The following is a 24,461-nucleotide window of genomic DNA, read 5'->3' as shown; positions in this document are numbered from 1 at the left end:
TGTATATATAAGTGCTAATATATGCAAACTGTCATTATAGACATACCATTATAAGCTACAACCAAAAAGCGATTTTAATAGTTCTTTTTGTGTGAGCAAGCTAATAACTAAATAACCAAATAACGAAGATTGGCTAAAGAAACATATTACTTGCGAGTAAACATTTCTACTTGCCTTGATACTTATTTACATTATGAAAACATTAATTTCTAACGAGTTTGAATGCGTGTTGAAGTTTAGCTAAAGTTATTTCCGGTGACTTTAAAAGCCTGTCAAAGTTCAGCTAAAACAAGATACTGGCCAATGGAGCATCAGATAAAATGAATTGCTAAAATGTTCAAATATGAGGAACTTTGTTTTCAATAAAACCAGCTTTAGAAAAACAATAACATGCTCCCAAATGGGTACAGTCAGACCTCGTTAATCCGGACCACTTTGTTTCGTCATAAAATGTCGGTTTAGCGGGGTATCCGGATTATCGGAAAGCGAAAAATCAATCAATCTTGCAAATGCAGCACCGTGTTCAAAATGCAGTATGAACCTTACTTCAATTCATAGTACTGAGTCTTTGGTTGGACATCAACTAAAATAAAATTTAATTTTTTGTATGATACAACCCAACATTAACATCCAACATTATTATGCGTACATAATGGCTATTGTTTTTGTCAACTAACTACTGTATCTAGGACAATGTGAAACATTTTCGCTTCACTCTTAATAATCTCGTTTATCAGATTGTATTGTTATTGACTTAGCACATTTGTTCCAAAACTTTTTTGTCAGAGTCAGACAGCGGGGTTTCTCCCATTTGTGTAGGATAACAAGGATTCCGGTTGTTCAGGGTTCTGATTAACGAGGTCTGACTGTACCTGCAATGTGATAAAATTGAAATAATACCTTACTTAAATGTTTTCAAGATACTAACATTACAAGTTAGTTCCTAAGCTTATTTATGACATCTCCATTTATATATTTTCTCTTTAGGAGATGTATGGGTTTCGAAAAAGGGTCGATTTCTTTGTTTATTTGTATAGTAAAATTATTAAAAATGTGATTACTCAAAAATCGCTCCATGGAGATACTGGAAATTTTGCATGTGAACTAGGCTTACCTGATGCTGGAATATGACAAAAATCACATATTACTATATCCCATTACATAAGCTAAAGTCAAAAGTGGATTTTTGGGCTTAAAAACACACTTTCCTACTTTTTCATGCCAATTTCTGTCCAAGTTTTCCGCTGAACCCGGGACTCTAAAATGCAACAACTGCTAGGGAAATTTCCAGGCCAGCAAACAATACCAACCATGCTTCCTTTTGAATGGCCTAAACAGATTTTAAAATCCCTACATAAGAGTCTAACAGAAATTTTGTTTTTTGACCCATACGCTTCGGCCTTTAGAAATCAAACAATACAATATTTTGTTATACTGAGGCAAATGGTCTCAACCCACTCCTAAGCATATATCAACCCATGACATTTATACTAGTCAAGTTGACAGGATCAGACAGATGCGTGAACTTGGTTTGCTCTTTTTTTACTTCTGAAACCAGGGAAAAGTACATTAGCCAAGCGAGTTGAACTTGGGATGCCATGTAAAATGGGTTAATGTTAGGGTAAGAGAGAGAGCATAGTCACTCAACGTCATGTATCATTCAATTTAAGTATTCAAATTAAAGTGTAAGTTGTTGTGGATTCCTTTTTTGAACTTGGACGTTATTTTATCCATAAGCAAATCTTAGATCTCAAAATTTTATCCATAAAATTTCCTGAATTGTTGAGGGTGTGAATTATAATAATACTGTTTAAAGTTGTATAAGAGACATCACAATACCACGAGCATGCTTCCAATTTGACTTCGAGTGTTTGAAGCAATTGATCCGGTCGGTAGAATATGTTATTTTTCGGTGAGATCTCTGGTGTGCAAAAGCAGTCCAGTCGTTGTTTTGTGTGCAAAACGGTATGCTGGCAGGTTGATGTGCACCAAACTTTAAATTTTACTGAATGTTGAATATTTTCGCCTGAACATAAGACCTCCAGTGCTGTTGCAATAACTCTTTTCTTCTTAGTGCTTACACACTGTAACCTAATAAGAAATTAATGTAAAATGCTCCCACACTTGTGAAGTTTTCCTTTTCCCAGGTATCTTTACGTTAATAAATCAGTGGCGCTTCAAAGCGCATTTACAAGCAATAAAATTTAATTCATTTTTGCATTATAAGTCAATGCATTACTATCTGGCTATAACGTTAACGTTATAGAATCTCGGTTTAGAAACTGCACGATTGTGACCACAGGCGCCAGCTTAGGCATTGCCACCTCTAGACTTTTGCAAGGTGCTGCACTTTTTAAAATCCTAAGATGCTTTAAAAAGCTCAAAGTTTTTCTATATTAAATTGTTTAAATTCTCTGACTGGTTGGTGGTAAACTTGTCAATGCAAGCATGAAGTTTTTTTCTGAAAATCACTTTGTTGCCCATAACCTCTAACTTATTTACAGTCTAAATTCCCGTTAAAGCATAAAATATTTGTACGTTTTTACTTAATAAAATCGTGTGAAAATGTCTTTTTAGCCCAACGAAACTCGTATATTTTTGGACATTGGAAAAGTCTCCAAAGTAAAAACTATTTTGTTCATTAATGGACACTTTTAATTGTGGGTTAGAAATTATGCCGTGAAATACTACAATTGCGTATACACGCACCCTGACACTGCAAGCCCGCTTAACAACATGCTGCATGTCCTTATTTTGAACCCTGCAACTTGCAATGCATTCTGTGTGAGGAATATGTGTAATTAATGCTATTTGCCTAATAAGAAAGTTGTATCCTAAGTTACTTGTTTGCTGCAAAATCTTGTAGTCTCAGACAGCTGTCAAAGTTAAACCCTACACTTTTCTTAGTATGTAATAAGTGTTGATACCATTGCACAATAAGCAATATAATTGGCATTTATCTTTTCCTGTTCTCGTTTGGCTACAAACTACTTTGAAAAGTTTGGGAATATTGCAGAGAATATTCCTTAATTGTTTTGAGTAGATCCTTGCTCTTAAAGCTGGGTGCCCGTGAAAGTTTTGCTTGCTCAACTTTGACAACCCTCCGTGCAATGGCTGATTAATTTGCAAATTTTTATGGTTACAATTGAAATTTGTAACAACAATAACAATAATGATAACAGTTTAATTTTTATCAATATTGTCATGTACTAAGCGCAGGAAATTCATTGCATGATGTTTTACAACACTGCTCGATGGATGACAAAACAACTGCACGAAAAAACGAAGTTGAAACATAGGGCTTAGATGGGAATTACATATATGCTGAAACTAATAGACAATTTTTTTCTTTTGGCACAAGACTCATCGTTGACCCCCATTGCATTTCAGAAAATTTGGAGAAGAATGTACACAACTAAGATTGACTTAAGTTCAAAAATGTTTAGATTTTGTTGGGTGTTATGTAATTAATATTTTTTTAGAGTTTGGATGCTGACCGTTCTGCTTTAAAAAAGATGAGGAATTCTATGAAAGCTATGTACAACTCAGGACAAGGTAAAATAAAACAAGATATATAGAACAATAAAATAAAACAAGATATATATTCTGAAGGTTAATTTATTTTTGTTTTTTCTACACGATCTTTTGAAAACATAAAGTTACTTCTTCAGGTGTACTAAGAAATGGCAAAAAGTATTTCAAAACTGTAAATAGGTAAAGACCTGCTTGGAAACAACAAACGCAATTGTAATGTAATATTTTCATGCATCCAAGCAATCACAAAGTACTTAATGACGTAACAAAATAAAATAAAACCCGTTGGTAAACAAAATAAAAATGGGAACAAAGCTGTATTAAAATCAAAAAATGAATATACATCTGTGTTAAAGTGGTATTCACCACTTTAATGCAATTAAAGAAGGTGTGAGAATTACGTGTGAGAATTAGAAACAATTCATGTATGAGGAAGGTGTGAGCCATTAGGGTGTAGGCAGGTAAAGGAATCTGTAGGTTTATGGTATTATGAGGTTTGTATAAATTTTATTCTGGGTACACCTGGGAATCTAAGAAGTAGACTTCGTTTTTGGCCATTCCAACGTTAATTAAATGCGGGAATGTTTAGAGTTGAGTTCCTCCGAAAGTTGGACAAGATTATCGTAACCGTGAGTCCAGCTCATGAATACTGAGTATCAATATATTGCAAATAAATGTGTTCCTTCAAAGAAAATCCAGATATAACATCCTCTATGAGCCCAGCCATAAAAGTATTGGCATACTGGGGTGCCATGCGAGTTCCCAAGCTGTGCCTTTCTTTTGAAGATAAATTTTGGTTTCAAAAATTAAGACCGGCTTCATGAGGAATGTTTGTATATAATGATTTCACATCCATGGTCACAAGGATAGTGTCATTTGGTACATCTCCCACCGGTTCAAGTTTAGTTAGAAAATCAGTGGTGTCTTGGATTTAGGTGTAAGATATAGATGTCTTGGATGTAGATCAGGACAAGGTGAATGTTGATCTTATTATTATTATTTATATAATGATCTTATTTAATTAGTTGATTTGATTTAAAGAAGAGGTTGGCAGAATACTATTTCCCTGACTCTGTGTACCTGAGAAAGTGCTAAAAGTTGTATTGTTTTAACAAAAAGTTAATGAACATTTTTACATATGAATGAGTCTATGAAAGTCAAGTGAAGTTGAGTTAGTGAAAAGTATTATTACATTCATGAGCTAATTTCTGGTAAGTTAGATAAGCATGTCGATTTAATAATGAACAATGCTGTACCTACTGGTAAATGAAGTGTTACATGGACAAAAGTTACAAGTTCTAAATCTGAACTGCTTATTTGTGTGTCATAAAACAATTGCTTTACGACTTTTACTTCGATTTCCTTGAAAGGGTAATCATAGAAAGACATCTATTTCATAATATAAAAAGTTAACTGTTTGTTTGAATTTTACTGTTTTAGACATTAGTTTCGTTGTGGCAAAGGTGATGCACCTTTCACTTCAAATATAAAGTGTGTGGCACATCTTTCCACTCCTACTTTTAGCACCAGTGAATAACAACATTGCATGTTCAATCACACAAACTGTTGCTTAGTTTTCTAGATATATTTTCTTAATTGGTTTCATTCATAAGTTAGTTTATATTGTATTTTTTACTTTATTAACTTCTCTCTCTTGCATGTACAGATCATGTGGACAACGAAACTGTTTTTATTGACAACTTAGAAAAGCTTGGTGGTGGTGCTTTGTATGGATCACAGGAACCTGAATCAGACACTGGGTCTGCATTTCTTAAACTGGCGGTGTTCACTAAAGAACTTGCTTCACTTCTAAAAAATCTGGTAGGTTCATGTTTTGATTTCTGTATAAGAAATTGTTCTCAGATGCATAAGGCAGCTTACCTCATGAAATACATGTTATTTGTGATTGTTTAAAGCCTGTTTAATGTTTATTAATATCTTTTATATAGCTTTATTTATCTCATCAAATATGTTAATTTTACCATTTCAGTGTACAATTCCTTTAAGGACGCGCATGTGCTTCAAAAAAGGGCAAATTCTTTGTTTATTTCTTTATGTAGTAAAATTATTAAAAATGCAATTCTCACCCCATGGGGATCTCTGAAGTTTTGCATGTGAACTAGGCTTTCCTGATACTATCTCATTGCGGAATATGGCAAAAATCCCATATTTTTACATTCCGTTACATAAGTCCAAAGTCAGAAGTGATTTTTGGGTCCAAACGCTCACATTTTCTACTTTTTCATGCCAATTTGTATGTAGTTGTTCTGTGCAACCTGGAACTTCTGAAACATGCCAACTGCTAGGAGAATTCCCAGGCTAAAAAACAACACCAACAATGCTGCCTTCTGATTGGCGTAAACTAATTTTTTAAAGCCCTACGTAAGAGTTTAACAAAATCAGAGAAATCTTGATTTTTTAGTCATTCGCCTCCTAGGAGATTTCAAGGTCAAATTCCTGGGTGTACAACCAGAGCTACGCACAAGCGTAACTTCTTTTAGGTGCGCTTTTGTGAACATTTTTATGGAAATAGGCTATCTGTAACATACTCGTGTTTTGATCCACGATAAATTTAAATATGAGTATATAAATATAAGTTAGTAAGTCCGTTTATAACTAAGTAGTAGTTCATAATACCGACAATTTTACAACGCTTAAAGTTTAAAAAGTTTTAAATGCTAGTTGCTTGACTGGTAAACAATCGACTTGCCGTGAAATCTCGCAAATAGGTCGTTGGTCGCACCTGTGTATTCGTTTCTTCCTGTTTATTCAAAACAAAAATACTGTTGAAATACTACCAAATTCGAATCTGTCCAACCAGTAAAGCAAACATTTATGCACTAATGGGTATTAATACGTCTGTTGTTAGCAGTAAGAAATATTTGTCAAATAATTGAAACATTTCTTTTCGGGTAAGCCACACAATGGCCGTAAATAACCTTCACAGTGAAGCGCGACGCATGCCAAACAGTTAAAAGAAAGAAAAGAGTGTGAAAAACAAGGTAAGGGGAAAAACACGCACTTTACAGTGATTGCAGGATTGCAAAGATGAAAGTAGATGTTTTTTCTCTTTATTGTAAAGCGGGCCTGCTTTGTAACAATGAACAATTTTGGCTAGAAACCTGTGGTCGTATAGATGGTTTATTAAAGGGTAGAATTTCTAAATGCACATTAAAAAAGTTTATTAATGTACAAAATCATTTTTTCATGATATATTCGGTCAAAATCAGGCCAGTTGTTACTCGTAATTATGATAGGCATTTGCACGCTAACGTTTTAAATAAAAGTAATACGATCGAATATGCATAGATGGTAAGAATAATTTTATATTCAATAAAAAATTGTGTCTGTTGTCCGTGTAATATCTTTTACTGATGTTTCTGCTCTATGCAATTTGTATAAAAGCTTACACCTATTACACACAGAAATATTTAACATATTCTGAAGACGTTTATTTGATTTTTCGAAATTTGTGTTACTGTGTAACCATGAGCTATGCATATGTTGCACCTTGAGCTTGGTGCCCAACATTTTGTGTGAAAAATGCCTTTACAACTTATACACGGATTTTTTGGATACCAGCTGATCAAAAAATTTGCTATTTTATAAAGCCCAATCATAAAGGTTCTTGCTGTAGTGTTTATGTGGTTTGTTAAAAAGGCTTCCAAATTATCTCTTGAAGTTTGTTTTCTGTTCATTAGTTACTTATTCAGCGATTTATTTAAGTAGCCAATGTTTAATAAGTAAAAGGATTAAGTAATTACGTAATAGGTTATTAGTATCATACCCAAATAAACAACTTATTTAAAACAAAAGTACAATAGAAACGTTTTCACATGAAAGATTGTTTGATCCCTTTGATAAAAAGGAGGACTAACTTGACATGTTTTCAAGCAGCATTTCAGTGCAAACATAATGATCAAATCATACAAAGAATGTCCTTCCTCGTTGATGTATTCACATGGAGTTGTGTCTATGAGATTATTCATGAAACGTCTCAATTTAAAAATGTTAAGCTGCGAATTTTGGGTAACTTTATGAATAGGATTAAAACGTTTAAGTAGCCAATGTAAAGTGTGAAATAAGACAATCACAGAAGAAAAAAGCAACATATTTCTGCTACTTCAAAAATGATATCGTGCAACTAATCAGCAATCGTTTAATACTGGGAGTGCATCCAGCAACAAGTAGTGAAGATTCCATGGTATGGGATGCTGACACAGCGGTTCAAAATTACTGGTAATACTTTTGTCTGAAACCAGTTTAAATTTGGGGAAGCACAATGCAAACTTGACAATCAAGTGAAGTTTGTCTAAAAAAGTAGGTTTGTGTTTCATTCTGGCGTCAAAAAAAATACTCTTTGAACTACCAAGTTTATATGATGTTCAACAAGTTGTCGGCTCACTAGCCAAGTGGCGTAAGCGTTGGGCTTGCAATAATGTGCCCCGTGTTTGATATCCAGTTCCGTTACTGTTATAATGCTATGCTTCTGTTCTATAGTCCTGAAGAACAGCGCTAAATTTGGGCAATATACTGTAATATAAAATATCAATCCTATCAAAATATATCAAAAAACAAATATAAAATGTGTGTGTATATCATTCAATGGTTCCCAAATGCAGCACACTAGCAAGTTGCAGCAACTTGCCAGTGACGTTGCTAAGATTTTCTTTAAAGTTTTTTCTTTTGTAGTACAGTAGAGTTTTAAGAATGAATTAAAGTAGTACTTGCCTTGTGCAAGTAAGGTCTAAAATTTTATTTGTCAGCCTGAAGGTTTTTTGCCTTAATCATTCCTACATGGAAGTGAAGAAGTATTTCGAAAAATGTTAGTACTTATGTGCAAAGAATGTAAATATTAAATTAACCAAATTTTATCAATTCAGTTCAACTATGTGTTTTACATTTTGAGCTTTAAAGAATTCGAATTATGCTGATTGACACTATTCTGAATTGGCCATTTTCCAATAATACACCTATACAACCTATATGTGTAAACCTATATAATTTTTATTTTGTAACCTTACTTTCCCAACTGTAGCCATTTCATATACATGAGTCATTCACTCGGATGTATCTTAATTCGGATGTATCTGACAACAGTAGCTAACATGGCCTAAAGATCAGTTCTTTGCCTAATCATACCAGTTTTTCATTTACTATTTCAGATTTCAAGTTTAAATAACATCCTTGTGTTTCCTCTTGAATCGTTGCTGAAAGGTGATTTGAAAGGAATTAAAGGGGTTAGTCTGTTCTTTTTAGTGAGTGTATGTTTAAATATACCTAAAAAGTAATGGATATTTTGTTACATTTTGTTTAACGTGAGAGACAAGTACTAATACAGACAGATATAAACTGGCCATTTCATAGTACACCTGAAGAAGCGAGGTTATGTGTGTGAAAGCTCATGTAGAAAAATCAAAAATAAAGTTAATCGTTGGAGTGCCAATTTATATCTTGTTTTTATTTTATTGAAACAGGATAATGTTAAACCAATAAAAAAATGTCTGCAGCATTACTGGATCAAAATGTTTTAATTTTATTTATAAGTTAATGTATTATTGTGAAAAGTATGTCACAAAAGTCTTCAGTTAATCATGGTATAGGTGGTTGTGATTTTGATGTCACAATGTGAAATCCATATGCAGAGTTGTGGTGCTTGAAACTAGCATCAACAGTACGTCACGTACATCTGACTATAAGTAGGATAGTTTATAGCTAGTTAAATACATCTCAAAAGCTACGTTTCAACCTGCTCGCACGACCACAACGTAGCTAAAGTTAGCAATCTCTGTCTATACCTGGCGCAACTGAACTTGGCTCAAATGCGGAAAACGAAATTAAGTTAACTTGTTACCTGAACAGTGGCATTGTTCAAGCCTAGATTTGGGTTGAGATTCAAATAGTAACAAATATTTGATTAAATCAATTTTTCCAAGATTTGGTCAATTAATTTGAATAAAATGTGCCTTTTAGATGATTAAATCGATTACTTTTAGTACACTTTCCAGAGTAGAATAATTACTTTTGGAACGTCAACAAAAAAATCAATTGTGTAAAGCGATATTTTAAACTCCAAAACAATGTATAAAATTGTTACATTAGTTTCGAAATTACATGAAATATTTTTAACTAAGCCTTAACTAGGACAAGTTCTGCACACCTAGAAAATTCTGCGCGGCATTTTTAATATATTGTACAATGTAGATAAACGTTCGTAAACCAAACCAATCTAATAATTTTGCCTTTACAATTGACAGTTATGCTGTGCACGTCGTTCTACGTTTATATTATTATGATCCCTCAATGGCATTCTTTTCTACAATGAATGATACTTGCTTTACCTTGAAGTCTGTTAAGTGTTAAAAAGTCACTATTTATTGTTGGCCGTGCCAAACTACCAAGTAGTTGCCAATGATTAAATTCCAAGTGAGATAAAAGTTAATCGTTATGTGTAACTAGAAAATTTATTACAATTTGCATTACCGACAAACTGATTTTGAATAAATTGATTATTTATAACTTTGCTACCCTAAAAATTGAATAATTAATCAGTCGATTAATATGCCTTTGGTGCCTAAACAGTTGAATAATTTAATCAACCGATTACTAAAGGTGAATCCTGATTGTATTAAAAAAAATTCAATATTATCAATGAAATGTTAACAATTAACTATCGATTACAAATAACGATTACGACTGCTCCAACCTTGGTTGTAACCAAGATACATATGTATATCAATAAATATAATTTATTGGTAATTTGCTTGTTTTAACATTAAGGATATGAAGCGACCGTTTGACAAGTCTTGGAAAGATTATGACACCAAATTGTGAGTAGTTTTATTAGTTTTTATATGGTACATACTTGTTCTAAACTTGCTGCTGTTACTGCTCATTGGTTCTTATTTTGTATTTAGTTGTTATAAGAATGGCTTTGTTTTTTCAGTGAAAGTGAATTACTCCAATATCTGTTATTTGTTCGTAGAAAACAGGTGGAGCGAGAAAAGCGACATCTTGCAAAAGAAGCTGGGATGATTCGTTCAGAAATTACTGGAGCAGAGGTACAAATACTTTTGCAGTAAACATAAATTCTCTAGATATAGCAAAAACCTTATTTTTTGCTGCAACACATACTGGTATTCCTTTGTTGGAACACCATGAAACCAAAAGAATGTTTGCGAAAAAAACGTGTTGATCACATGCAATTTTTTAAAATCAGATGATGCACAAGTGCTTATGTGACAAGCAAATGTGCAGCTACAAATGTGCATCGGTTTGGTTTGTATGAGTACAACCGCATATTTCTTGTGACATATTTCATACGTATGACATTGGGCTTAAATAAAATGTTACATGTGTAACAGTGTAAAAGTTTTGCATGTAAATTTTTACTATAGTATTAGCAGACACCGTAAATGACAAAATATGCCATATGTAACTGCAGGAGATTTTGAAAATTTTTGGCGAGTGTATATGTGTCGAGAGTGGAGAGTTCCTACGGTAAAATTTGATATTTATCTAATCCTGATCAACCACAAATGTATTATTAGTCTTATGTCTATTTTAAAGGCAAAGCATTAAATATTGTTTGCCCACGTTTAACGCACACCTTTCACTCTTAGAAGATGCCGTCATCTATTGCACTGATGTGTTGCACGTGCCATATTTGAAATATAGCTGTTAAATTAACATTTTTATATGTCAGTGTATGTATTTTTTTGCTTCACAATTCACAATTTGGCTTCGGTGTGAACATTTAGTTGAATATATGTCTAATACTGGCCTTGATCAACTTTGTGAAGAAACTTTGTACAACCTTAGTTAGTTCTTAGGTTGTACAACCTAACTTTGTTCTTTAGTATAGTTAAATTGTTTTATGAAGCGAGTTTTCAATATACATTTGAAATCTAATACATGCATTTACTAGGTTGCTGAAGAAATGGAAAAGGAGAGAAGAATGTTTCAACTACAAATGTGTGAGGTTTGAAACTTTCATAGTCAAGGTCTTAGTTTCATTGAGAAATTAATGTACATAATATCACTAGCCACACTTTGTTTTGAATACAAATAGCTAAAGGATATTGTAATGACCTCAGGATCTGTTGTTTTAAACACAGTTTTTTGACAACATACATGGCATTATTCTTATAAAATGAGGCTACGCCAAGCCTGAAATGGTAACCAGCAGATAGAGATTATATCGCAGTTGAATGACATCTTTAGGAGTGTGGGTTGTGGTGTTAGAATCTCCCCCTGGGTGATATGAGTTTTTACTGCTTTTTCCATCATTTTACTGCTTATTGATTAACTCACAGTTTTCTATGAACATGAATCTTTTCTTATCCATTAGCAGTGGCTCTAATCTTGGTATCAGAAGGACATGCCATTAACACCAATATGCTTCACGTATACCTTTGATTCCCCTGTTAATGAAATTTTTAAAAGCGAGTATAACTAGTAACTTGAAAAGCATATATTGCAAATCGTGCTGCCTTTTCTAAACTTTGAAGTATAGGTATAGCGCTATGACATTTTGTGGCGTTAAAATTGTGTTTATTAGTAATGGAAATCTGCGTACATTTAGTAGTTTCTTTTCATCGAAAGCTTCACGATATTGTTGGATGATTTGGAATAGACATTTTTTGCTAGCCTCTAAGTTGAAACTGAGTTTAGTATTCTTATGCATTATATCAGAGTTTAACTGAAAATGTTTTAGTGATTATTTTGAATCGAAATAGAATATTTTGATACGTATTGTTTTTTGCATTATTATCTTTATTCTTTTTCTTTCTTTCCTCAACATTTTTTTGATGCTTCATAACTTGCATAAATACCATCAGTAGTTTTTAGTATGTGGATGAGTTTAAAATCTCGCTGAACTGTGTTTATGAACATGTTCACATGACTAATAATTCGGAAAAACCTTTGAATTTTGGCACTCTTCGACCGTTAATATCGCCTTTATCTTTTGTCTCCTATCTTTCAAAGTTTGCTTATATAAAGGTTCTTGACCCTTTGACATACCACTTCAATGATGATTACATTCGTTCATGTGAGAAGGAAATTCAGAGCTTATTGCACAAATTCATTAGTCACCACTTCAACCGGAAGTTGCTAAACTTTTGAAATTAACCACTTTTTGGCATCTAATAACTCTAATGCTTTGAGGTATTGTTATAAAATTTTGGTAATTTTCATTGAAAAGCATTCGTGTAAAACAAAAATTTCATTGAAAAACGCACTTAGAATTTAGGACTTTAGATGCGAAGGATACTTTAACGATTTTCGGCCTATCGGCTCAAAGCGTGTAATATAATGCTACTCAATATGTTTAAATGAATCATTCAAAACTGAGGCGATTTTTTTCAAATTTTAAAACATAAAATTGTTATATTGATCAAAAATTAATATAAACACCCATATTCATATTAATCACGCGAGTACTTTGACCAGAAGTCGCAAAAAACTTTGAAAAATAGGCATTTTTTGGTGTTTCTTAAATCCTTTATGCATTTAGATATTGTCTTTTAATTTCATTGATAGATGGAAAAGTCCTCCTTTTTTAGCTAGACTGACACACACGCATTACGTAGTCATGAGCAGAAATTTTATGGTTACTTTAACCATTTTTGGCGTAGTGGCCGAAACGTATCAAGAGTCTATAACATAGTTAGTTGCGATCGGAAAATTGGTCAAAACGTATTACCCAACTCTACTCGTCATATTTGACCAAATCATGCTAAATATCAACGCAGACCATATCTCTGGCTTGGTTTAATAAGTCATTTACTTTAACGGCATACCTTCAAAAGTAAAGAAAAAATTAAAACTTTTTAATTATATGATATGTCTGTGCTGGGACAATCTCTGCTCAATTTCGTTTGGCGATAGTCAGAGTCAAATGTGCCTAAATCTGATAAAATTTGTGGTGCATGTTTGCTAGTTTTCAGGGTAAACCACCTAAAGGAATTATTTGAACTGATACTGGTAAGTTATGCTTGGGAGTGTACGGTAAACGGTAAATGTACAGTAAGCTAGCCTATAGAATTTGGGAGTGTATGGACTATGGTTAGCTACCACCTTGGTTTATGTTTGCATAAGCAACAATTGATAGTCAGAAAGGCTATTGAAACAGACCAAAACAGTGTGCAAACGAATCGATTTTACTGTAATAATACCAAATGCAATTGCTTTACAGTGGGTGGTGTGTGAACTTCAAGGACAAGTGTGTTCGGAATGGTGAAAAACCATTATACACAGCTTGAAAATTTTCAGCTACATTATTTTCCCGAATTGGACGTAAGGGCATTATCGCGACGTACTTAAAACAATGTAGAATTGTAGACGAAACAGAAGTTAATCTACTACGCAGTTATATAAGAAAGAAGTCAAAGTCGGCGATACATACTACTGCATTAAGAAGATCTGCAGAGTTCGGGAGATAAATTTTGATCTGAATTGAAGTTGGCGGGCCAATTGTTAGTTATTGATATTATTGTTTACAAATTACAAGATATTATTTTCTCTAATCGAAGGTGGTACTACTGAGGGTGGTGTTCAGAACACCTTGGTTAAAGCCAACCTTGGGCCTATCAAAGAATTTACTGTTGTATAGACTTCAGTATTGAATGTTATCCATCATCCATGTAAATTCACTTCGGTCCAAATGACGTTTTTATTGGCTTTTACATGGATGACCATGTCAGAGTTATGTTGACAATTTCGTTTATTGTCCTTGTTAGCTCACAAAGCCATGAATCTGTGATATAAACATATTTATTATAACAAAAAACAATATTGGATAATAAAATAGGTGTAAAACATTCTTACGCAAATCTCCTAAAAATTCAAGATTAGAACAAATTTTTGAAGGCTTATGCCACAAACTTGGTTGCTAGCAATATTGAATGTTTTTTCAGTGGGATTGGCGATTTTTAGCGCATCATTTTGTTAATCTATTGTTTTATAATCATGGTTTGATTAACCCACATGCCTAATCTTTTGCTGTAAATTTGTGACCTAATTTTACATTCTTTGTTTAGTATTTGATTAAAGCAAATGAAGTCAAGACGAAAAGAGGAGTTGATCTTCTGCAACATTTGGTTGAATATTATCACATGCAAAGCATGTAAGTAAAATGTTACTTCAGTTGAACTTAGCTTTCTCTGTACTTGTTAGGTTCAACTGGTAGACACCTCATATATTCTTTATGCTTTAATATTGTATCATTCACTATTTGTTCCACATATTGTTAACATCTACACAACTTTGTAAATAGTAATTGGCAATTTATTTCACAAAAAAATCTAGAAAATTATTTATTTGTAATGCTAAGCTTCAATGATCTTGATCGGTTTGAAAACAAAAAAATCTGAAGCAGCTTTTTAGTTGGCTTGTAATATCCGCATTTATAAGAAACATATTTATATTTAAAAAAATATTCATTTACGCAGTCCAGTAAATTTATACAGTTTTATTATATATTATAGACAGTTTTATTTTTTCAAATTTATATATATTTTTCATTTCCTCTATTTTTGTTTTCATGTATTTGAATTGTGTTTACCGGAAACCCTTTTGAAAATTTTTTTGTTGTTTCATTTCTTTGTCAGCATTGTACTTGGTTTTTATTACCAATGCAGAGTTGACATTTCAAGTATATACTTCTGTTTTTAGTTCTTAAGCAGTGATTTTTAAACTGGGCTCATACCCTAAGGGCTGGGTAAAACATCATGCTTCTGTGAATCAATCTCAATTGACGAAACACTTGTTTAAAACCCAATCACACGATTTGAATTAATTCTAACCACTTTTTTGCCACAACCTGCATCCGGTGGTGGTTGATGATTTAAGAGGCTGTTGGTGGAAGTTGGTGCTAGATTACAAACAGTTTCTGCTCAGTCTAGGATAGGTCCAGCGTGATCAGCTGCTCGATGACTTGTCGTCTGCTTGAGACAAGTTGGAAATCACTCTGCTACCTCCTTGCGATCACAGACTGGTGGAATCTTGTCACATGTAACTATCAGAAAGATCGAAGATTGGAGAGCGACATATTTAAATGATATTAGAAAAAACACACACAGATTCAATATTTGCCTTAGTGTTGTCGCACTGTTGCAGACCATAGTAAGTGTGATCTTATCAGACCAGTCAGCAACGACCACTCGTAGAGTAAAAATCGGTGATGATCGCCAACTGTTAGCTGCAATAAGACTGGGGCTTAACTGATTGACACTAAACCCTACATAAATATGAAATGATGGAATAAATGAAGTCTGCTCAATTAATTACCCAAAATTCGATATGACTTTTATGATCCTTTTGTAACCTGCAAGGGCTTCATGTTAAAGAACTGTGCCTACGTCAAACTGTGCAGTCGTAGTAAAAACACACCAATAATAAAACTTTCTGAATTCGGAAGTCACATGGTGCTAGTCTTGTTTTTGAATTCAGTAGGAAGTTTGTAAATTTTGAGAAAGAAATATCAATAAACAAAATAGCAACTTTCAAAATATTTTGTGGGCTAATGAAATTTTGTCAAAGACTTGCAATGGTTTGTGCACCGATGCTTGGAAAGGGATGGTGTTTTTCAGTATTTTTTGATGTATGGCTTCCAAGAGAAACATAAAAACCAGTGAAAGGCTTACTTTTTGGGGTAGGTTTAAGGATACAAGATATTTTTAATAACTGTATGTAACTAGTAGACTGGGAAATTGTGCTTTTTTTTGCAATTGTTGTACTGTACCAGCCAAATGTGGAAAAATCAGTTATACGCTTTTCTAATTATATGCTTTCTCTAATTATTTGCAGGTTTTTTAATGATGGATGTAAGATAATTGAACACTTTCGAGCATATGCAGAAGATTTGACAGCAAATCTACGATCTGTGAGTCTTTATTACAATATTTACAAAAGTTTTTATATTAAAACTACATGATTGTAGGCAGCCACTTAAAAAATGTGTAAGCCAACGTTATACACATTTATGTCAAAACGTTGATACTTTTTCCCGATGCTTTTCATTATTAATTGATGAAGTGCTCTTATTTGCAAAAAGACACAGCATAAGTTCAAGTTTGTTTGTGAAGCTAGGTATAAATAATTGCAAGCAAAACTGTTTTTGTAACCTAACCATTAGGAAATTAAATGAATGTATTCATATTTGTGCAGGCCTGTGTCACTAATTGCTTCTGGATCTTAACAGCCAACATATCTGAAAACGTTTCATAGCAAAGAAAATAGTGGTAGGAAATAGTAAATAACTCCAGTACCAAGTGAATAGGCATGGGAGGTTCAGTACAACTTTAAGTTTTCACTATGAAAGCTGCACGCTTTAATTAAAAAAAACTAACTCCCTCTACAGTCAAAAATTATAATAAACTTTTACTTTGTGACAAAAGATTTGCGCATCTTTATCTGTCTCTACTCAACGCAAAATCTCTCATAGTTGTGTTTATAACATTATACAAAGTAAAAGAGTAAATTAACATATACCAACCACTTTGCTAGGTAATGTTTAAACGAAGCAGTTAGTGTGCCTGGTTCGTAAATATGCTGAGTTTGATTTCTAGTTGCTCTACAAATGTAATCACCTTCGAGGAAGGTATGAATGACACTGGCTTTTGTTGAGTGGTCCTGGTGAACAGTTTCACATTCGAACAAAATAACAAAATATAAAGAACAAATAAAAAATGTGTGTCAATCGAAACTTGTACAAAGGACAAGTTCAGTAACTGGAGCTTGAGCGATGTGAATTCATCGTCTAGTTTAACTTGTGAAAAAACTTTCCTCAGTCCGAAGATAAAGATTGTGAGTCTGTAATATCAAGAAAAATTTTGTTCTGCATTAGATTGGGTTTTGTAGTACTCATTTCTAGCTAGTGTTTCAGATCTAGTCAAGTATTCTAGTAACTGGATTAAAGATTTTTCTATTAATTGTAGCTTACAAGGATAGGCTACAGAAATAAAAAGTAAAAAATCTGAAATGCACTGGCAATGTAAGTTATGTTGTAACATAGACTTTGTCTGTCAGAAAAAATTCTCAAAAATTTTATTTTTCGGAAAGATTCAGTTAGACATTCCACGTAAAATGTGTTTTGTTTTGGCTGTGTTAGGCTTGTAATTTTTCTTATCATGAAAAATGGAAATTTTCTTAGTTTCAAATTGTAGGTGTTTGTGTAATCATTTGTTAACATTGGTCTTCATAGGTGCCAAATTTTAAAATTGTGTGACCCAATGTTGTCGTATTTGAAAATGTTACCAAAACTTGACGGGATTAGTTTGGTAATGAAAGACAGTAGAAAATAAAGTTAAGTTTTTGGTGAACAAAGAGCAAGAGTGAGGTGAAAGTGACAGTGACAGACTAAAGGACCGCACAAAAAATAAGGTTTGTATGGGAAAAGAATAGCCACAAAGACTCGAATTCTGCCTGTTGTGTTTTTAATAATTATCTGATCACCTTAAAACGAGTTCATGTGCTCAAAAAACAAGCTATTTTAAATATCATTTTGTGAACAATACCAAGGTAAATTTAAAAGGGAAATATTATGAAAGCCTTTTGTGAGTCAAAGCATTAGATAGTGGTGTCTTCAAGCCTTACATAGTGTATTTAGAAAAAGTATAAATTGTTTTTAATAGAAATTTTAGGCCCAGGACTTCGGGCCATTGCATTTTTACGATTTGATATGATTTCTACGACTTAACAAGTGGTAGTTCTCTGTCATTGGTCACGCTTTAGATGAAAAGCATAGTCAAAACAAGTTGCAGACAGGTAGCTATTGCAAGTTTTCTACCATTATTCTAATCTGTAGAATGTTGTTATTACCAAGTCACATGCTTATTGTTATAAAAACAAATAAAACTGGTGTATCCTTTGGAACTTATGCAAAGACTAGCTCTATACCTGGGACTCGAGCAGTGAGGAATCACACATTTTTTTAAATGTTTTGTATTGCCCAAATTTTGAACTATTGATCATGACCACTGAACAGAGTAAGCGTCATTCGTATGTTGCTCTAAGGCTATTTACAACAGTAGCACTATTGGGAATTGAACCCGGTTCATTTTCAACATTAGCAATATTTTCCATTGGTACACTTGATACAAATGGACAGGATATTTTTTGTTTTGCTTGAAATTAAAGAACCTTGACATAACACCATTTCATAATACTTTAAGTGAAGCAGGAGCAAGGTCACTGAATAGGTGGTATTAGGGTAGACAGGAACAAGATAAATTGATAGCAATGGTAGTGAAATTGGTATTTTTTGGATTTAATGAGAAGCAGGTCTTCAGATACACAACTACTTTTCTATTGCTACAGTAGAAGCCACTTAATAAATCCACAGATAATAATAAATCCTTTTTTTATTTTAAATCCATCCCATTTGCTATTGGATGGAATTTTCCCATTTACAAAGCGTTGTAAAATTCGTGGTTAAATCGGTAAAATCGTTAAAATTCATTATAAATTAAAATTCACAATGTATTAGTAACCAACACAAAAAATCATTTAATATTACATAATAATAATAATAAATTAATAGTAATAATACATTATTCTCTAAATATATATCTCTCTCTGCAAGCATCATGCCTCCATTGACCAATTATTGCCAAATTGTTCGACCTCCAATAGCATTTCAAAGTTCTCGTGATGTTTTTGTGATGTGGTTTTGAAATTGTTAGTGAATATAGCTGTCTTCCTCTAGTTCTCATACCAGGGGGTCTACCGGCCACAACAATCTCTCTTGTTTCACCGTTTCCTAATATGCCCCAAGAATTTGAACTGTTTTACTTCAATGCATTTAACAAGTGTCTACCAGTGTTTAGTTTTTGTAAAACTGATATATTGGTCTCATGTTCCGACCATAATACTTTCAGAAAGTTTTAATAGCACCACATCTCTGCTGATTCAATTAATTTTTATGCTATGATTGAAGGTCCCAAGTGTCACAGGCATAGTTTATTACTGACCATTTGAAACACTTGAACAAGGATGGGATTAAGGAATAAACCTACTTTAAAAAGTGTGAAGCAAATAGGATTCACGCACCTATTGGAGAAAAGGGGTGTGTTTTGAGTTGCTCTGGACGTCTAACAGTTATACTGCGCCACTGATAATTAATAAACACATGGAACTATTAATGCTGTCGAAACCAAATAAGATCTTGATCTTTGAAAGAAATTTCCACTTAATCAAACTACGTTGCTACATTTATATGTGTTGGCTTGATGATTGATGGCATTTTTACCATCAAGGTGTGGCAACTAACAAAGTCGCTGTTTAGTTGATCCAAGATCGACTGCAACCAAGGTAGATTTATTTAGCGGCATCTACTGTACTTGCTTTTCTCTTTGCCTAGAAAACTACATTTACTATTTAATGCAAAACACAGTTTGGCTCAAGCAACAACAGTAATACTCACGCAATTGTTTGAGTATCTTATACATACATACATACATACATTTATATTCATTTATAAGCTCACTTTTTGTTTCTAAAAATTATGTTTAGCAACGGCAATCACAGGATGAAGAGAGAAGGCAGTTAATTGAACTGAAGAATTTATTGAAAATATCAGTGAATGACAGTGAAAATGCAGCCTTAAAACCTCCGACACATGTTTACAATCTTCATCAACTACAGGTATGTACCACATATCAACTGCAGGTCTTGATATAGATATGTGCAGAGTTGTGATTTATTACCGACCATCTCCAGATGAGACTTTACTCCACTATAATTGCTGTAAAATTCATCACCCACTACACTAAACTAACCTAAAAGCAGCAATGTTTGGTGACACATGGGATAGACAAGCACCAGATTCTGTGTATACCTTGTGCCTTTGTTGTTGGAATTAATTAATTTGTGTAAAATACAACATGCAACATATGCAAGCCCATTAACTTCTTTTATATGCCAGCGTTTCAGACTACTTCTAAGTTGTAAATATACACCAAATAACTGTAAGGACAATGGCGAAGCTAGCTAGAGACAGTGACAACCCCAAAATTCTGACATGTCTTGGCGCTTGACACAGTTTTGCACTTTCCGATAAAGTTAGCGTGGTTAAACAGGTCTGTGAAGCTACATTACGCAGTACTCTGCTTCAACAGTTTTCCTTCTTTGTTCTCCTATGTACCAGTTTCCCCCTTGTTATTTTAGACCCCCCTTGTTTAAATTGTCGCCTTCTAAAACAAGATAAAAAATCAAACTTGTAAGTGAAACATTTCATGGTGTCAATGGTAACTGTAGCTTTATATCTTAATTAAAACTCGGGTTGCAAAAACGCACATCAATTGCAACATTGTCAATAACCAGTATTTACTATTACACACTAGATGGAATTGTCAAGCTAGGAAATATAATACAAATCTTAACATATGCATTTCCGATGTTCTTGGAAATGATAAGACATTGAGGTCTACAAATAGTTCTCTGAAAAGGGAAAATAGATGACTGATTAATACGTTAAGCGTGTCTAAATTCCAGTTGTCAATATTGAAATGCCACGCCTAATTTCATTTTGTTCATGAATTGTCACTGACTGTAGATGTGCTTGGATCTATGTTAAGCTAGTTGAGTGTGATCATGTATTTCTGTTGCATGCAATATTTCACCACTAATTATCTTGAATTAAATACCAAAATGTGGTCACAGCATCGTTGATATACTTCAGGTGTTTAGTAAGTGTAAGATACTTACTATAAAACCATTGTTACTTGTATATTTTAGAGTTTATAGTGTTTTTTTTTTGCGTTGCAAAACCCCAGGTTTTTGTTTGTTTTCACTGGCTGATGTCTGCGAAAAAAAGTTAAAATTGCAGCTCTGTATGGTGTTTATCATAACGAAAGTTAGTTATTCAAGCTTTCGGTCACTAAGATTTTGTTGACAGCTTCTAAAAAATCAGCTGGAACAAAAATAAATGTGTTTTGTGTTTTAGGGCAACAAAGCTTTAGGTAATGAAAAATCAGGATATCTTATGAAGCGAAGTGAAGGTTTGCGAAGAGCTTGGCAAAGGAGACGTTGTTTTGTTACAGATGGTTTTCTTACTATATCTCATAGCAAAGTGATTGGTTTTTTTAAGCTTCTCTGTAAATTTTTGAGAAATTCTAGTTTAGTTGCAACCTGTTATACTTGATTTTGCAGACGAATAAGCCCCCTGTAAAGTTAAACTTGTTGACCAGTCAACTTAAATTAGTGCCAGAAGACAAAAAGCAGTTTGACTTGGTGTCACGTAAGTTACTAAACATCTTAATATATTGTAAACAAGATTTTATATATGTCCTAATTGAATGTTATAATATTCCAATGTTTTTCTTCTTGTTACGTTCAAGGTTGTATTTTCATTTTCGTTTCTTTGTCTTTTTGTAGCTTTACTCAATTTAACCTTACTTGCCATCTCATTTTTATCAAACTTTTATGATAACTGAGATATGATACCAAGATATTAAATTTTGAGTTCAATAAACCCATTGGGGCCATGCTATGAGCAAAAAAGTCATTCGAGCCATGTCTGCCCTGAGAGAAACATGAGTAAATCAACAACTTGTGAAAAAAAACATGGTTGAGTGAAGTTTTTTAAACATTGTGTAATTACTTAAGGTAAGTTGGCCAACCACAACGATTAAAATGCTTTTAATATGTCAAAATGTTAAAAGTTATACTTGTTTATTGGGTTTTCTGGTGATGCCTGCAATTAGTAAAATATTAGAACATTTTTTAGCATTTCTTCTAACATGTTGCATTGCCACGATCATAGATGTGCTTTGCATAGGCCATACATATAATATAAAATGAAGGAAGAATTTACGGAAAAATTGGAAACGTGCTGCGAGGAGGATTAGTCTGGTTCGGGTCAACCAGAATATCATAAAGGTCAACACGAAAGAATACCGAATCTATTCGTATCATCACCAAATGATAAAACTTCATCGAAAGTTGCCTGATTTTGGTTGTAACATGACGTAATTGCTAAAAATTAATGATCAAACTGTGATTTAAAAAGCGAAGTCCTTAAGTAAATGACCTTTAGCAAGAAATGTTGACTCTATTAGCTTAGCCACGAAAACAGATCATCATTTTTTACCAAAATCAATAAATGCATTAATAATATTGTAGTCGGATTCACCATTGTTTGGGGGGAGGGGTAATGGTCTTAGTGGGACAAATTGGGCACTCTCAGCAACTAATGATAAAATCATCAGCATAACCTGTAATTGAGTTTGTACTATTTGTTAATTGAATATGCACTTATCCCTTATTTACCCAAACTTTGTTCTTAATGGCAAAATAAGCATTAGCGCCAGCTTAACAAGTTTATTTATAGTTTACTGCATTTCTTTCTTGGGACACTTGTAAACAAATAGATAATTTTTTTAACATCTGACCACAAATATACACAATCTTCTGAGGAAAGCAAACAGGCACATCCTTGTGATTGATCCGGAAAGGCAAGCATTTAGTAACCTAGAAAATGGCTATCGTTGACTGTGAAAATTTACTTGTATTGAAAACAAGCTGTAGTGTTTGCCGATACTTTAAACTGAAAGCATGAATCACTCCCGTGATCTAGTTTATTTGAAGATGGTCACTAGAGGCTTATTTCAATCTGACAAAAATTACAGCATTAAATATATACATTATACTTGTAAGTAAGGACATATCAGCATCAGCTGATAAAAGACAAAACCTTCGCTTTTAACATGGTGATAAATGTTTGCTTTGCCTAAAGAAGTAGGCAAAACAAACATTTATCACACTCATTTTCACGTTCACAGCACCCAAAACGAATACGCCACCAATGAAAAGCAGACTTGCCATCCAATAAAAGACATAAATATCGAATGAGCCATTCTGACAAAACTAAAGCAGAGTGTCTAATTGATCACTTTTTGGAAAATGATTGGCACTGGTATATGGCGCATACCTATGCTCCTAATGGTCAGTTTCAAAAGTAGGGTTGACCCCTCCTGTTCGTTAATAGCAAACTCAATAGAAACTGTATTTTGGGTATTTTTTCTTGTAGAACTGTTGTTTTGTTCTTTCATATAAATTCAAAATTCATTCAAAATTAAAATTAGGAACTTTCAATTTGCCACTTATACTAATTAAAAAAATTCTGTGGCATACCCAGTAAATATGTTTGTTGCTGTTACTTTATGTATTATTTTAAAGTGAAGGGCGAGTCCAAAAACAAGTTGGCCTTAAATCAAAGACTGTTTTCAGTCAGTATACTGGAGAAATAATTTCCATCGACATGCAGTGGTTAAGCAGTTATAAATTCAGTGTTAATTATGACGGAGATGGCGGTTTTTATTATGTCCGAATATAAAAATAATGTACATGAAAATAATTCATTTTTGATTTAATGGTTTATGAATAGCTATTCAAACTAATAATAACTATTCAAACAATTTTGATAGCTAATTCAAACCTCAATTATCAGGTGTGTTACTTTTACCTTGTGACATTTGAATGGCTGCTTTCTTTGTCATAAATGAGGCCAAATTTGCGATACATGTTTTGGCAATAACTGCTTAGTACCTAAGCACTACGTATTATTGAAAATCCTTTCTCCAGTGTACTTAACAGCAACCATTTTTTGATTTAAGGCCAATTTCTTTGTAAACTTGCCCCTCACTTTAAAAAAGCAAGATATAAGTTTCCTTACCACAATTTTTTTTAGATAATCGCACATACCGTTTTATGGCTGAAGATGATAACGATGCAGTGAAGTATGTGACTTGTAGTACTGTAACATATATATATATATACATTTCTTTATATATACCAAAAAAATCTCAATTATAAGCTACACCAGTATAATTGTATAAAGCCATTAAGTCAAAGTTATATCAATTTGAACAACTATCATTGATATGTACAAAACACTTGACATAATTTTACATATCTATTTGAAC

At 33.1% G+C, this 24,461-nt stretch overlaps 1 protein-coding gene across 2 annotated transcripts in view; it reads left to right on the top strand.

Moving 5' to 3' along the window:
• Positions 1-24,461, top strand: part of LOC143457529 (arf-GAP with SH3 domain, ANK repeat and PH domain-containing protein 2-like) — a 43,471-nt gene that overhangs the window by 2,017 nt on the left and 16,993 nt on the right. For both annotated transcript variants that reach the window (XM_076955248.1, XM_076955247.1), the window contains exons 2-13: positions 3,483-3,555; positions 5,201-5,355; positions 8,700-8,774; positions 10,315-10,364; positions 10,520-10,595; positions 11,462-11,515; positions 14,577-14,662; positions 16,345-16,420; positions 20,050-20,181; positions 21,482-21,607; positions 21,688-21,775; positions 24,227-24,275. In XM_076955248.1, the coding sequence (XP_076811363.1) occupies positions 3,483-3,555; positions 5,201-5,355; positions 8,700-8,774; positions 10,315-10,364; positions 10,520-10,595; positions 11,462-11,515; positions 14,577-14,662; positions 16,345-16,420; positions 20,050-20,181; positions 21,482-21,607; positions 21,688-21,775; positions 24,227-24,275 (1,040 nt within the window). The remainder of the gene's footprint in view (positions 1-3,482; positions 3,556-5,200; positions 5,356-8,699; positions 8,775-10,314; positions 10,365-10,519; positions 10,596-11,461; positions 11,516-14,576; positions 14,663-16,344; positions 16,421-20,049; positions 20,182-21,481; positions 21,608-21,687; positions 21,776-24,226; positions 24,276-24,461) is intronic.

This window comes from Clavelina lepadiformis, chromosome 1 (assembly GCF_947623445.1).
Source record: "Clavelina lepadiformis chromosome 1, kaClaLepa1.1, whole genome shotgun sequence".
Taxonomy (NCBI): Eukaryota; Metazoa; Chordata; class Ascidiacea; order Aplousobranchia; family Clavelinidae; genus Clavelina; species Clavelina lepadiformis.
Note: the sequence above shows the minus strand (reverse complement) of the source record. Positions and strands in the feature narration are given on the sequence as shown.